Below are 13,125 nucleotides of genomic sequence, written 5' to 3'. Positions count from 1 at the left end.
AAGCATCTCTGCAGAAGAGTAAACACACCTGCTCTCATTGTGTGTCTGTCAAACAAATGGTTGACTAAAGCCCATCTTCATCTGACTGCCTCATGATGTAGGAAACAGTCAACCTCAGCAAATACAGCAGGCTATAGAACGAACACAACTCATTAGAAGCTAATTACTTAATGACATCCTGAACTAGCTGTTATTTTAACTGATTAGTCAAAGATTGTGTGCAGTCGATACATGCTGTTTCTTAACATGGGGACGCCGTCATGTAGAAATGTCACGTAGACCTTTCCATCAGACCTAATGACTGTTGTTTTTAATGGTCAAAAGCATGACACACTTAAAGACTAATCATCACATGATAACGAGCCCTTTAAGTCTTAAATGGTGAAAATTATGGCAGACATAAAAAAGGATGAGACTGACGGGCCGTGAAACTTTAAACGTTGATTCCCAAATTAAATCAAAATCTTGGACCAAACAAAACAGACGATCTCCCTTTTACTAGTTTAAAACACTTTAATATTCTGTATTCCATGTATGAAAAGTCAATACTGATGAAACCCATGGATTCATAGTGTTTTAGGTCACCCGCTGCGTTCAGCGGTCTAATAGATCAACGATACCTGAACAGGGAGGCTAGTTGCCTCATTTAGACAGAAAGAAACGAACCTGCCTGTTTTATTGTAATGCTGCGTTTAATAACTGAGAAAATTTATTGTTGCTACACTCAGAGAACAAGATCGCAAAAAATGTAAAAACCTTTCTACTAATTTATCTTCAACTGTCCATCTTTTATTCCACAGTTTAATTATAAACCAAAAGTAATTATGCTATAGGCAATCATATTTAAAGTGAATTTGATTTCTGTAAATCTGAAGACTTGGTGTTTCTGATGAGCCACAGTGAGGACCCAATCTGAACTCTGAGAAACATTGATCGAGCAAAACGCAGACCATAAACTCTGTATTATTCTTTTATTGGTTGTCTAATAAATGTTACTCAACACCTGAAGAGGCTGTCACCAACTGATGCCTTCACTACTCTCCAACACCAGACCTGGACCACCTAAGGACCCTTACAAGAACCCATTCAGCGTTCAGGTATGGCTTCCTTTCTCTCCGTATCAACCATGTTAATCCTAACCAGCCGAAGACTTCAGCTTCATCCTTTTATTTATAACATTTCTATTTTATAACCTCCAATTCCAGCTCTGAATAATTTCATTACAAGTAAAAAGAGGAAATTAGCGTTAAAAATAATTTGTGTCCAACTTTAAAATGGGCATCAAGTAAAAAAATACTTATTACCCTTAATTTGTAACTATTTATCACCCGTTTAAAGGCTCGGTTGTTCTGAATTCACAGTGACTGAACAGAAGCACAGTTTTATGCTAATGAAATAAAACCTCTAGGTTTAAAAACAATAAAAGTTACGTTTGAAGCCAATTTACGGCTTTGCCTTCATCCACAGAGACCAGAGGAGAGCTGGTTAGAGGCAGGTGGTGTAGAGTACACCTTTCTTTGTGTAATTATTTAAACGTGTATTAGAGATGAAGCTGTTGTGTGTGGGAGCGTTCTATCTGTCCATCTTTCTTCCACTTTTTATTTTATAATCTGTAGAGTTAGAGTCCTGTCCAACCATGAGAATGGTTTTTGTTGGACTTTGATGACCAGCTGATGGCAACAGCAACCAAATGAACAAAGAAAGCCTCTTTGTTCATTTGTTTGAAGCTCTATTTTAACAAAGATTTAATGAACAATGACTGAGCCGTACTCCTGAAGACGTTTACAGGCGCAGTCAGGAAGTGCATTGTCTCCACCAACAGAAAGAATAAAAAGCATTTAGGGATTTTTGGAGTCATCTGAGTGCATCTTGATTGACACAGACTGTCAGTTGGTAAAATCTTTTTCCTAGAAACTCCACAACCGGCACTCTGAGGTTTGTTTGGTGTGTGTGTGTGTGTGTGTGTGTGTGTGTGTGGTGTGTGGGGGGGTGAATGACATTGATTGTCAGAGTACCTTGGCCAACCCCCGAGGCTTTTTACTTGTCAAGAAAGGTGTCTGGCTGCATTTTTCACAGCGTGGAGGAGCATGTTTCTCCATGCGTGTCACAGTTTCCTTTTGTTTTGTGCCATTTCTTGCCCCATTTCTTTCCATCTTCTCCTCCACATTCTTTCCCCTCTAATAACACCGCCTCCTATATTTCCCCTTCCCCACCAACCCTCTTCTGGTCTTCATCAAACTTTATCATTTCACTTCATCTGAGTTTCATCCATTTACTGGATGTTAGATATTTGGATGTGAGGAGTCAACGTAAAGCTCCGTGCAAAGGTTTGAAACTTCACAATTTCTTTATGTTTTGGATCAGAGCAGTCAGATTTTCTTGGAGTCTTAAGGGGTCTTGGTCAACAGCTCCAGGCTTTCTGAATGTTTTAATAGTCTTCTATTGATCAAGACCACTTTAAAAGATTATGTAAAGTCATTTTATACAAAACTGAGTGAACCATAAAAAAAGTTTCCTTTCACTGCTGGTAATCGCTTTTCACATCAGTCCACTTGGCCTCAGAAAAAGTAGGACTTCCATTCAGCTCTTTACAATCTAAGCTGCCTGCTACAAATGTTTAACCTTCTAAAAAGAATTAAAAACTTTAAAAACTTTGAAGAGATTAAAGATGGTATAGAGCTTTTTGCACAAATGTAAATCCAGTTACAAAAAAAAGATAATGTTTAGTTTTGACAATGAAACTTTTCCAAAAGCCCATGATTCTGAGGTTAGTTGCTACAAATCCTTATATTAATTTATTTACAACTTTTAAATGTTAATCTAAAGTTTGAAGGGTTCTTTGCAACCTACAGCAGAGCTGAAGGAAAACTACTGTCATCTTAAATACAAATAACCATAAATGCTAATTTTAAGGATGCATAAAAATTAAATCGTTTTTCCTTTTATTCCCTACACACAGATTTAATTCAGTTTATTTATCTTCAGATTTCCTTTCCAAATTTGCTGTTTTCTCTTCCGTTTTACAGTAACAGATAGTTATTGATGAAGTTTCACTTTATTCTGCGCAAACATGAGAAATTCATAAAAGTACTCAAATGATCGTATCACAGAAAGAAGCTCAAAGAGGCCAGATTACAAAGTCTGAACTTCTATATCAGGTATCTGGGAAGAAAAGACCCTTTTTTCCCTCTCACTCCCACTGGCTTCCATCTTTGCCTGTAGTAATGCATCATCTTCCCTCGATCACAATCTCTCCTCATCTCCAAATCCCTCCAGCTTTTACTTGTCTCACTTACAGCCTCGGGCACTTTATTCTGCGTGTGTTTGTGGGACATAATGTTGGTGAGTAGTTTTAATGTGCTGAGTGCCAACTAACCGGGACAATAATGGAGAGTGAAGGAGAATAAAATAAAAGGAAATGACTATGACCTACGACCTTTTGAAAGGACTGTGTTTAGGCTGTCTGCACAAAAACTCAAAAGTGGCGTTTAAAGATTTTTTTTCCCATTTAGGGGATCAGAAATGCTGTTCCTGTATGAACGGCTCCTCAATGAGAGAGCAGGCAGTGAGAGAAAGAATCAGAGGGAAGATTAGACACTAAAATCATGCAAATGTTGCTTTTTTGTTTGTTATTTTCTGTCAAAAAAGAAGCAGAGAGGAGCTGGAGAGTGGGTGGAATGAGAGAACAATTCCTTCTAAATGTTCTCCTGAGAGGCAGTGACAAAAAAAAAAAAAAAGAACGAGGAAGGAGTGACATTTTCCGTGATGGACAGGTGGATCTCAAAGGAGGCAGGGAAAAAAAAACAACTTGCAGGATTATCCAAGATTGGCAGAAAATGAGGAACACTTTCATCCATCGGATCAAACTCCAACACAACAAACAGGTCCTCTAAAATGGAAATGAGCGGTTCCTCTGCAGAAGAACAGGTGACACCTACTCCTGCAAAAATGACCGACAGCAAACAATCTAAACAAATTACAGCCCTTTGTGGGGACCGCAGAGACGTTAAATCCCTGATTGACAAAATATCACCTCCACACATCCTGACCGCAGCTGTGAAGACTGAATTTTAGGATCTTTAAATTTCTCTTTCTGCAGGATGTGAGCCAGCAGTTACTCAGACTGAACACTTAATCCTTTGGGCTAAATTATTTCCTCAGGAAATAATTTAAAACACAAACAAGGATGTTTTAGAGACGTCCTGAAGACGACCACAGCTGCTTTAAACCAACATCTGGAGGACAGTTTGATTGTTTTTATTTTGTTAGAACTCAGGTTTAAATCTGAATAACTGCACATTACTGTCTCCAATCATTAACCATACACACCTAATGAGAACCTGTATATCTGAGGGATATTTGCACTCATCATAGGAGCAATAAGAGTTTTTTATTTTGTTTTGGAGCAGAACTTCCCAATTTTCAATCTCAAATATCTTCATAAAAACGACCCAATGAACTAAAATCTCAAATAACTGCTTTATTGTAATTTATTTTTTGGGGTTAGGATAGGATTCAGTTCTTTAAAGTTATTGTGTGCCATTTTAAAAAGCAATAATTATGAGCAATCAGTATCTTACCTGCAGCAGATAGCTGTCAGCGTGATCTCGTTTTGGTGAGCAAGGTCCAATCAACAAGAAATTATACAAATCTAAATTAACTCAAACTTGTTTGTTTAAAAATATATTACACAAACGACGAGGGGTTAAAAAGCTAAATACAATTCAAACTTATTTTGGGTTGTTTTAAAAGGTTAAAATTAATTTGAATGGTTCCTGCTTGACTTCAAGATGAGAATTTCTTCCAGGTTCTGTAAACCGAGATCGCTCTGACCGCTGTCTGCTGCAGGTCAGATACTGACTGCTCTGAAGAGCTCCACACAACCCCACTGTAAAAGAAATACAAAATATCCCTTTAAGAACATCTTACTCATGGCTCTGAGAAAACCTTGAAAATCTTTTCTGTTCCAAATAAATACATGTTTTAGATTTATATTGATCTAAACAACAACAAAATAAAATGTCTCCGCTGTAACTTTAGACCTTTATTTCCTGGGATTTGTAAACATTTCCTGATGAAATGATGTTTGTTGTATTTTTGTAAAATCTTAAACAGATCATTTTTATATTTCTTACTCATCCTGGATGAATATAAAAACATCTGTATTTTTATCAATATATAGATAAACAAAAATATTCTAATATAATTTCAAACTGCACTGGATTAAAAGAAAATAAAAGGAGTGGATCATGTTTACTGCTGTAAATGTGTGTGTGTGTGTGTGTGTGTGTGTGTGTGTGTGTTTGGTCAGCCTGACTTCCTCATCAAATCATCTGGTTTATGGTGGCTGAACAGGACCATTTGTGTTTCTATTTACCTTTTTTATCGTCACACACACACACACACACACACACACACTGCAGCACACCCACAATTTTCCACTCTATGATCCAGACACATCTGACATGATTGGACTGACTGCAATCCAATCCAACATGGAACTCTAAAGTGACCGGATTTAAAGTCCGCACACACACACACACACACACACACACACACACACACAAGCAGCAACACTCTAAATGCATCCACTCACAGTTGATCAGTCATGCAAGAATCCAAGCACTCACACCTACTTGCACATTGTCTTTCTCCATATGAGTGCATTGTGGGAATTTGCCTTCTGGAGGAGGACATTACATCACAACATCGGCCAACTCACCGAGCCTCGAACTCCAAACTGAGGCACCGCGGTCACGGTGGTGTGTGTGTGTGTGGCTGCAGACAGTATAAATAACTGACAAGAAGGGATCAAGAGAATTCTGTGAGTCCAGTTTCCTCATTTCTACCTTTAATTTCTCTGACATTATATTCCTAAAGAAGTCCTGCTTTACCTTCAGCCTCTGACAGACAAACACCTGTGTGACATCAGAGCCTGTGGGCGGGGCTTAAAGCTTTAAACTGTTTCCTGTAGGATACTGGGAGGATGTGCCAGAGGACACAACTGATTTAAAAGTCCTAATAATTGTTGGGAACACTGAATTTTCTGCTCTTTATGATGAGAAACAGATTGGGTGCAAACATAATACAGCCCAGCAGGTACCTGGTGGTACTTATGTTACTAATACTTGCTAAGTACATACCTGTTATGCACCAGATACCTACAGGGACTCGACTTGTTAAAGCTTTTTTATAAATCTCCATAATTTCTCAGTGTTTATGCTAATAGTTATTTTATGTCATGTGATGTGACTGACTGAATCATTAACGTATATTTCTCCAGACTCACCCCATTGGCTCTGCTCATGGCCTGGAAGTAGATGCTGTAGCTCTTTGCGGGCGACAGCGGCGGGTTCCAGAAACCACCGTAGCTCTTGTTGTCTCCCACCGTGAAGGGCTGAACCACCGTGAGGCCGGACGGCGGCAGCTCGGCGGCGATGTAGTACGGCGAGCTCAAGATGGAGGCGTTACGGAAGCTGACGGGCGCAGAAAAACACTCCACGGATTCAGAGGCGGCGCGGCGAGTTTTAGACTTCCGTTCCTCCTTCACAACGAGCTGGTACGAGCTGAAAGAGACAGTTTAGTTTCAGATCACTTTTTGGTTTGTTTTTTCTTTTAAGATTTAGTACAAAAAGTGCAAAAACAGCAGAAAATAATGCTTCATGAGATTAAGGTCCCACCTGAAGAACTCTGGATATTTTAAAAACTACATTTTAGTAAAATCATCTCAATAAAGAGCCTAAGTTGATAAGAAACAGAGAAGAATTTGCTTCCGGTTAATTCCCTTGTGGTTTTTCCAAAGTGTCACAAAAACCACATCTTGAGCTGATTTAGTAGAAAAGTTGGATTAAAAATAAGTTTTGGTCTTTAAGTGCACATTAATGGGAGAAAAATGATGATGTTTTAGGGGGTTCAGCTCTTATTTGTGTCCTCTAACAGGTGAGCGTGTGTAGAGGTGTGTTTATTTATTTAAATGTGTGTGTGTGTGTGTGTGTGTGTGTGAGAGTGTTTCCATTAGGCTCTGAGAGGCTTCATGAATGGTTGAGGGCTCCTTCAGCGGTCAGGACAAACGCAGCGGCCCTTCTGCAATTACCTCCATCCTCCACGCCAAGAACTCACTTCACAATTATACGCAATTAGGGAAATGTATGTTTCTGTGATGGGGGCCGCAGCCAATTATCCCCAGCTCCCGTTTGGCAGCTTTCAGAAAAAAATAATTGCTGATGACCAAAGATGAGTCTGTGGCGCTCTCTCCGTGTCACTTTGTCTGCCGTTTTTCTGCCTTTCTGGCAGAATATCCATTACAAATTAATGGCTTTCAGAGGCTGAACAAGAGATGAAGCAGCAGCCAAATGCAAGGAGAGAAGAGGAAACAGTGTGTGTGTGTGTGTGTGTGTGTGCTCTTTGTTAGATGTTTGGCTTTTTACACAGTTTAACATTCTGAAAGACCAGAGAAGTGCAGGAACTCTGTAGAAAAGTAGAAACTTTATGAAAACAAGTTGTTTTCTTTGTTTATTTTATCTGATTTTGAGTTTATTAATATTTTTTGCTAAACTTGAGATGCTCAGATTTTGTCAGAATAAATAAAAAAACACAGTAAACCTATTTGTAAACACAATAACTAACGTCACGTACTGTTGTTGGTCTTTTAAACAATATTAATAATTACAGCCATTGTTGTGTTTCTGAGGTCAGTTAGCTGTGGTGGCCATCTTGAATCAAACTGGTTTCAAATGTTATTCAGTTATAAATTTATTCCAATAATTAGTTTGAGTGGTTTCAACAAAATCCATCGATTGGTTTATAAATTATTTTGCTAACAGACAGACATAATGACAGTTTTAAAGAAAATGTCTACAGATTGAAGACTCAACAGGGACAACTCTCAGCTACTACCACCCCAGATTTTAGCTCAATATTTATTAAATTTACCAAGAAACATTTTCTGTTCGGAAAGTTAAATTAAAATCCGTCCTGTAGTTCAGGAGATATTTTGCTAACACAAACAGTGAGTGACAATTTAACACATGCATGAACAAAATTTAAAATCTATCATCATGTTTGAACGATTAATGGTAAAATATAAACTCACTGCCGTGTGCTACACAAATTTAATTGAGTCTGTTTTAGTATGCATATTAGGAGAATAACATGAGGGTAAAAGTGAACTTTTAATAAATAAAAAGAAGCCATAACATGAGAAAATAAATAGAAATGGGCTGTGATTCTGAACTCACTGGTTTTATTTTATTACATCCAGTTGACTTCAAGCTAAATGAATAGTGTTTCTATAAAAAAATATTCAATATAAGTATTTTAACAAGACGACTGTTAAACAGGCGTTTCTTCATGAGATATAAATTTAGTTTAATGTGACAGAAGTCAGCTGACATAAGATGATCCGAGTCTAAAGCTCTGTCCTTAAATTAGATCATTTTTGGATCTGTACGGGATGTTTCTTTCCGCTGAAAACATGTTTTAAATAGAGTTTATCCATAAACTGGTAAATTCAAAACGGCCTGATAATCACCGACGTTCGGCTCCATTACTTCCTCTCAGAGTTACGTCTCCATAAAGCAGCAGCTAAAAAGCTACAGACCAATGATGGGACGTTTCACTGACATATTTAGTTTTAAACTAATGGTCTCGTTCTCCGGGTTCTTTTGCATACAAATTGGACTTATATGTGTGAGTGACTTTAATGGCTGTAAAAGAGCCCCTCGAGGAAGACAAAAAGAGGTTTAATGGAAGGAGAGGAGAGTGAGCAGATAATTAAAGAGGGATGCAACAGGATAAAGGAAAGGAAGATGAGATTTTTAAAAAGTTAGGATATATTGGAAAAAGGCACTTCTAACAGAAGATGTTACCTGATTGGTGCTCCGCGAGACTGGGCGGGTTTTAGCAGGATGGTGATGGTCGTCTCCGTCTCATTCAGTGGAGTTTCTGATTCATACTCGGGCATCATGGGAGCTGAAAGAGGAGATTCCCACAACATGAAACCAGGTAACGAAACAAACAAGCTTCAGGGTTTATTTTGTTCCAGTTGGACTCAAAAATGCGGAAAACAAAAGCAAAAAATATATTTTTGTCACAGTTAAAACTATCCTATCCAGTTCTCATTTCCCTTCCATGAGTCGTAGAGGCTCACAATTTTATTGCCTGAATTTTGAGAATGGTCTGTGTGACAAATTTTCTTTCAAAATACTCGCTGCAGGCATCTCAAACCCATCTCAAGAACGTTACAGCTGCATTTTGACACCTGCATGGTAAACCACACAACAATAAATGATAATTATTGAAAAAACTCTGGTGAGGTGGGTACAAAGCAAGCCACAGCGGGTTCGATGTGGATGGAGGCGGGCAAACAAAATACTGAGTAAGGCCAAGAATACAGCTCTGCAAGATGTTTACACAAAAACGGGCCAAACAAACATGGCTGCACGGATCGCTGGTCGAAAACCCTCAGAATTCAGTTCAACTGCAGCTGAAAATTCACCAGTTTTCTTTGCAACTTTCTCACAATTTCAAGTTGCTAACAGTGGCAGTGCGCTACTGAAACTTAGCGCGAGTTGTGTAAACAACTAAAGCGCTATGGACAACGTTGGCCCTGTGTTGTTGCTGTTTTTTAAACTTATGGGGATTCTCCTGAGACTTCAGGAAGAGAGGCGCAGGGGAAGAAATGCTCTGGATGCCCCGATTGTTGCGTGGAGTAGGACAGCTGTTATCAGCCGGAGATTTCAGGCTTTACAGCGCCTTCAGCTGGGGGACAGATGTCAGAAACGCTGCAGGGTAAGCTAATGCTGCTAACGCTGCTAATGCTGTTGTTTATATTCCTACCTTTGCTCTTTATGCTTCCATCTGGTCACACCCACAACCAATGAGTGAACAGGAGCTAAGCTTGCGCCGCCCACGAAGCAGGGCCGGCCCAGCTGGCCCTACTTTGAAGCAGGGACCAAAGAAGCAGGGCCGGCCTCGAAAAAATGCCGGTGGAAATGCTCACAAAGCGAGCTGAGCAGAGTGGAGCCAGGACCTTTTGAGCCGGAGGAAAAGGGGCATAAGAAATCATGCAACCTGTGAAGTCCAGGTTTCCTGTCTGTCTGACAGAAATTTTGGTTTCATATCTGGACATCTGTACTTTTTTCAGGTGCAGAAAAATGGAAAATAAAGATGAATGTTTCAGTTGAAAGGCCTTTTATTACAATCAGGTTTTTAATTTCACATCTGTCATGACCTCACAGTGGCGGTGCCATAAAATGTCTGATGGAGTAGAACTTTTTCTAAGATTGCTACAACATTCAGGTTATTAACACAAATTCACCCTCTCCACCTCGTCTGTCCATCTATCTTCATCCATCTGCAGCATTTAATTTGAAATCTCTACATTCTTTCAAGCCCGGATGAGATAATGAAGATTAGGGATGGCGTGGCATTTGGAAGGAGACATATCTTTAATGTGAGGATGGATTGTGTTTCTTTTTTCTCCTACTTAAGGCAAGATGTTGTTAAGATTAGCAGAGATGATTGAGGGAAGGAGGCCCAGCAGAAAGGTCATGCTAAAAATCTCAGCGTGTTGACAGAAAGGACAACGTTTGGAACATCCTGATGACACGAGCCTGCAGTCCTCTGCAGTTCAGTCACTGCTCAACAGACTCAATCGATGATTAATCTGGAATAAATCTCTGAAAATGGGAAGTTTAGTTCAGTACTTAGGGTAGCATTTAACACCCTGACATTTGTGAAATTCTACAAATGAATGGGTTTATCTGGAAAAATAATAAGATGCGTCGTTTTTATTCTGTTTACCTCATGTGGTGTTAAAGCGAGCGAGCAGCTAACTTGGCAAAAGATAAACTTGTTTAACAAATTATATTAAAATCCCCAGGTCAATGTGTCTCTTTGCCAAATCTTGTTTTCCCACTTCATACCCAGAGACCTTTCGGGTGTGAGAAGAAGCAGCCTTCCACAAACCTCTTCATAACCCTGTTTGTACCTCCCTTCACCTCCTTCATATCCGTCTCTGCCCACATTATAACAACCTTAACCCACTTTGTACCCACCTGCTGCCATGTTGCTTTAATCTACTGAAGAACTCTTTGGAAATTAAGATTATTATTATTATATTAGTGTGGTTGGGTCTGGGTGTTCGTGGTTGTACTCATCCATGTTTTCTAACCTCAGGACAGATGTTTTTTATGTGCTTCTATTCAAATCAGACACTGAGCTCCTGAAATATTAGGAGAATTTATTTGTTGCCCAAAAACACAGTTGGAGCAGTAACTCCTGCAGCATTCAGCTGCCAGCAAGGATAAATAAAATGTATTAACGCAAACTAATGCACATCACTGTAGCTACTTTCAGCCACCAATCACCGTGCACCTGTATTTTACGTACCACAGAGCTGTTATGTGCACGCACGGGGCAGGTAATCGTTGTTGAAGCATTTAAAGTATGTTTTTTAGAAAGATAAGCACATTACAGTTATGGTAGATAATAATGCTGACTATGAAATAAAGAACTTGATGCTTTGCAAAGACAGAAGAAATAAAAACTGCAGCTCAAAGAGAGTTAAATACAAAGAGTGAGAAAAGAAAGGGACAAACGATGACAAAAGAAACACAATAAGAAATTTTCTGTCATTAAAACAACAAAAGATGCTGTCCTCCAAACAGTTGTAGTAAGAATGGAGACAAATAAACAAATGCCTTCATCTACGAGGGGCATTTCACAGCCGCGCAACAAAAAGTCAACTTCTCCACTGACATTTCCTGCGTGTTGATATAAACAGGAGAGAAAATGTCAGAAAAGGGCCAGGCAGTCAGACAAAGACGGACTCAAACAAAACCAGAGACTGACACATTCAGAAGGAAAGTGAGTGACAACAAAGAGGCTTCAGCTGCCTCTACCTGCTATTACTGCAATAATTACACAGCAAAGACCCAACAAATGTCAGCAGACTTTAATCACAGCACTCCAGAACGAAAAATATTAAAACCAAAGCAAACATCTGGTGTTTACCTGCGATCTTGGTGGATATCCTGGTGGTGACCGGCGGTCCAAAGCCCTTGTTGGTGGAGGCTTTCAGGGTGAAGAAGTACGTGGTTCCAGGGTAGAGGCCGACAAACAGATGATGGGTCTCGTTCTTCAGCTTGAACACTCGTCCTCTCTGAGTGGTCAGGTCGGCACTCGGGTCCAAGGAGCTCAGAGCCTTGTAGGTTATCTGAAGGCCGGAGGAAATGAAGCTTTATTCCTGCTTTTACAGCAAACCTTTCATAAATATATTTAATTGTAATTTAATGTGAAAGACCAACACAAAGTGGTACACAACCATTATACATGATTGAAAAGTGTGGTATGCAAAAATATTTTAAATATTATAAAATATTTAGTTTGGAAGAAACATGATCATTTAAAGAGTTTTGTCAACATAAGGGAATAAAACACTTTATGCTCTGCAAAAGGCACTGAGGAAAAAAGAAAATCTATAAAAACTTGAAATCTGAGTTTCTTTTCATTTTATTTCCAAAACAAATTCAGGTTTAACTTTCAACGACCCCTAACAGACACATCTAACACAACCTTAGTGAATCAATCATGAGTTATTAAATAGTCTGGCTGTTTCTGTCAGGTTTGTGAGGCTCCACATGATCTCCACTCAGAGACAGATTGAACAAATTGACCTCCTCACTAAACTGGCAGAAACACTTCAATAGTTCGTCTTTTAAACCAGCTGTCAATGTCTGTCGCTAAGTTGCTGTTGGCAAGTTTCCACACTCCAGAAAACATCGATGGCTGCCCACACGGACGCGCTCACACGTGCACGATCAAACGCTGGAGGACAGCTGTCACCGTGAACCCAAAATATTGACAAAAAACCATTTCAGGATTGTGTAAATGTGTTTCTATAAGAAGACAACGGAAACTTCCTACTGAACAAAAATCTGTCCAGTTTTAATTTCTTGGCTTTAATTTGTCTTTGGATTGTTCTCCTTTAACAGGCTCTGCCCGACGCCAGGCAGACGCTCCCAGAAGAAAGGTTTCCCAGCAGCAGAGCGCCGTCGCAGATGTTTGCAACGGGAACTTTGTTTGAGAAGCCAAGTTTGAGTTAAAAGTTCTGCCTTCTGAGAG

The 13,125-nt window shown here is 39.3% G+C and overlaps 1 protein-coding gene across 12 annotated transcripts in view; it reads right to left on the bottom strand.

Moving 5' to 3' along the window:
• The window catches only part of ptprt (protein tyrosine phosphatase receptor type T), a 302,555-nt gene that overhangs the window by 109,148 nt on the left and 180,282 nt on the right, over positions 1-13,125 (bottom strand). For all 12 annotated transcript variants that reach the window (XM_017429237.3, XM_017429238.3, XM_017429240.3 and 9 more), the window contains exons 12-14: positions 12,016-12,217; positions 8,868-8,970; positions 6,290-6,566 (exon numbers count right to left, since the gene is read on the bottom strand). In XM_017429237.3, coding sequence (XP_017284726.1) covers positions 6,290-6,566; positions 8,868-8,970; positions 12,016-12,217 — 582 coding nt within the window. The remainder of the gene's footprint in view (positions 1-6,289; positions 6,567-8,867; positions 8,971-12,015; positions 12,218-13,125) is intronic.

The sequence above is a fragment of the Kryptolebias marmoratus genome, linkage group LG4 (genome assembly GCF_001649575.2).
Source record: "Kryptolebias marmoratus isolate JLee-2015 linkage group LG4, ASM164957v2, whole genome shotgun sequence".
NCBI lineage: Eukaryota > Metazoa > Chordata > Actinopteri > Cyprinodontiformes > Rivulidae > Kryptolebias > Kryptolebias marmoratus.
The sequence above is the reverse complement of the archived record's forward strand: the minus strand, read 5'-3'. Positions and strand labels throughout refer to the sequence as shown.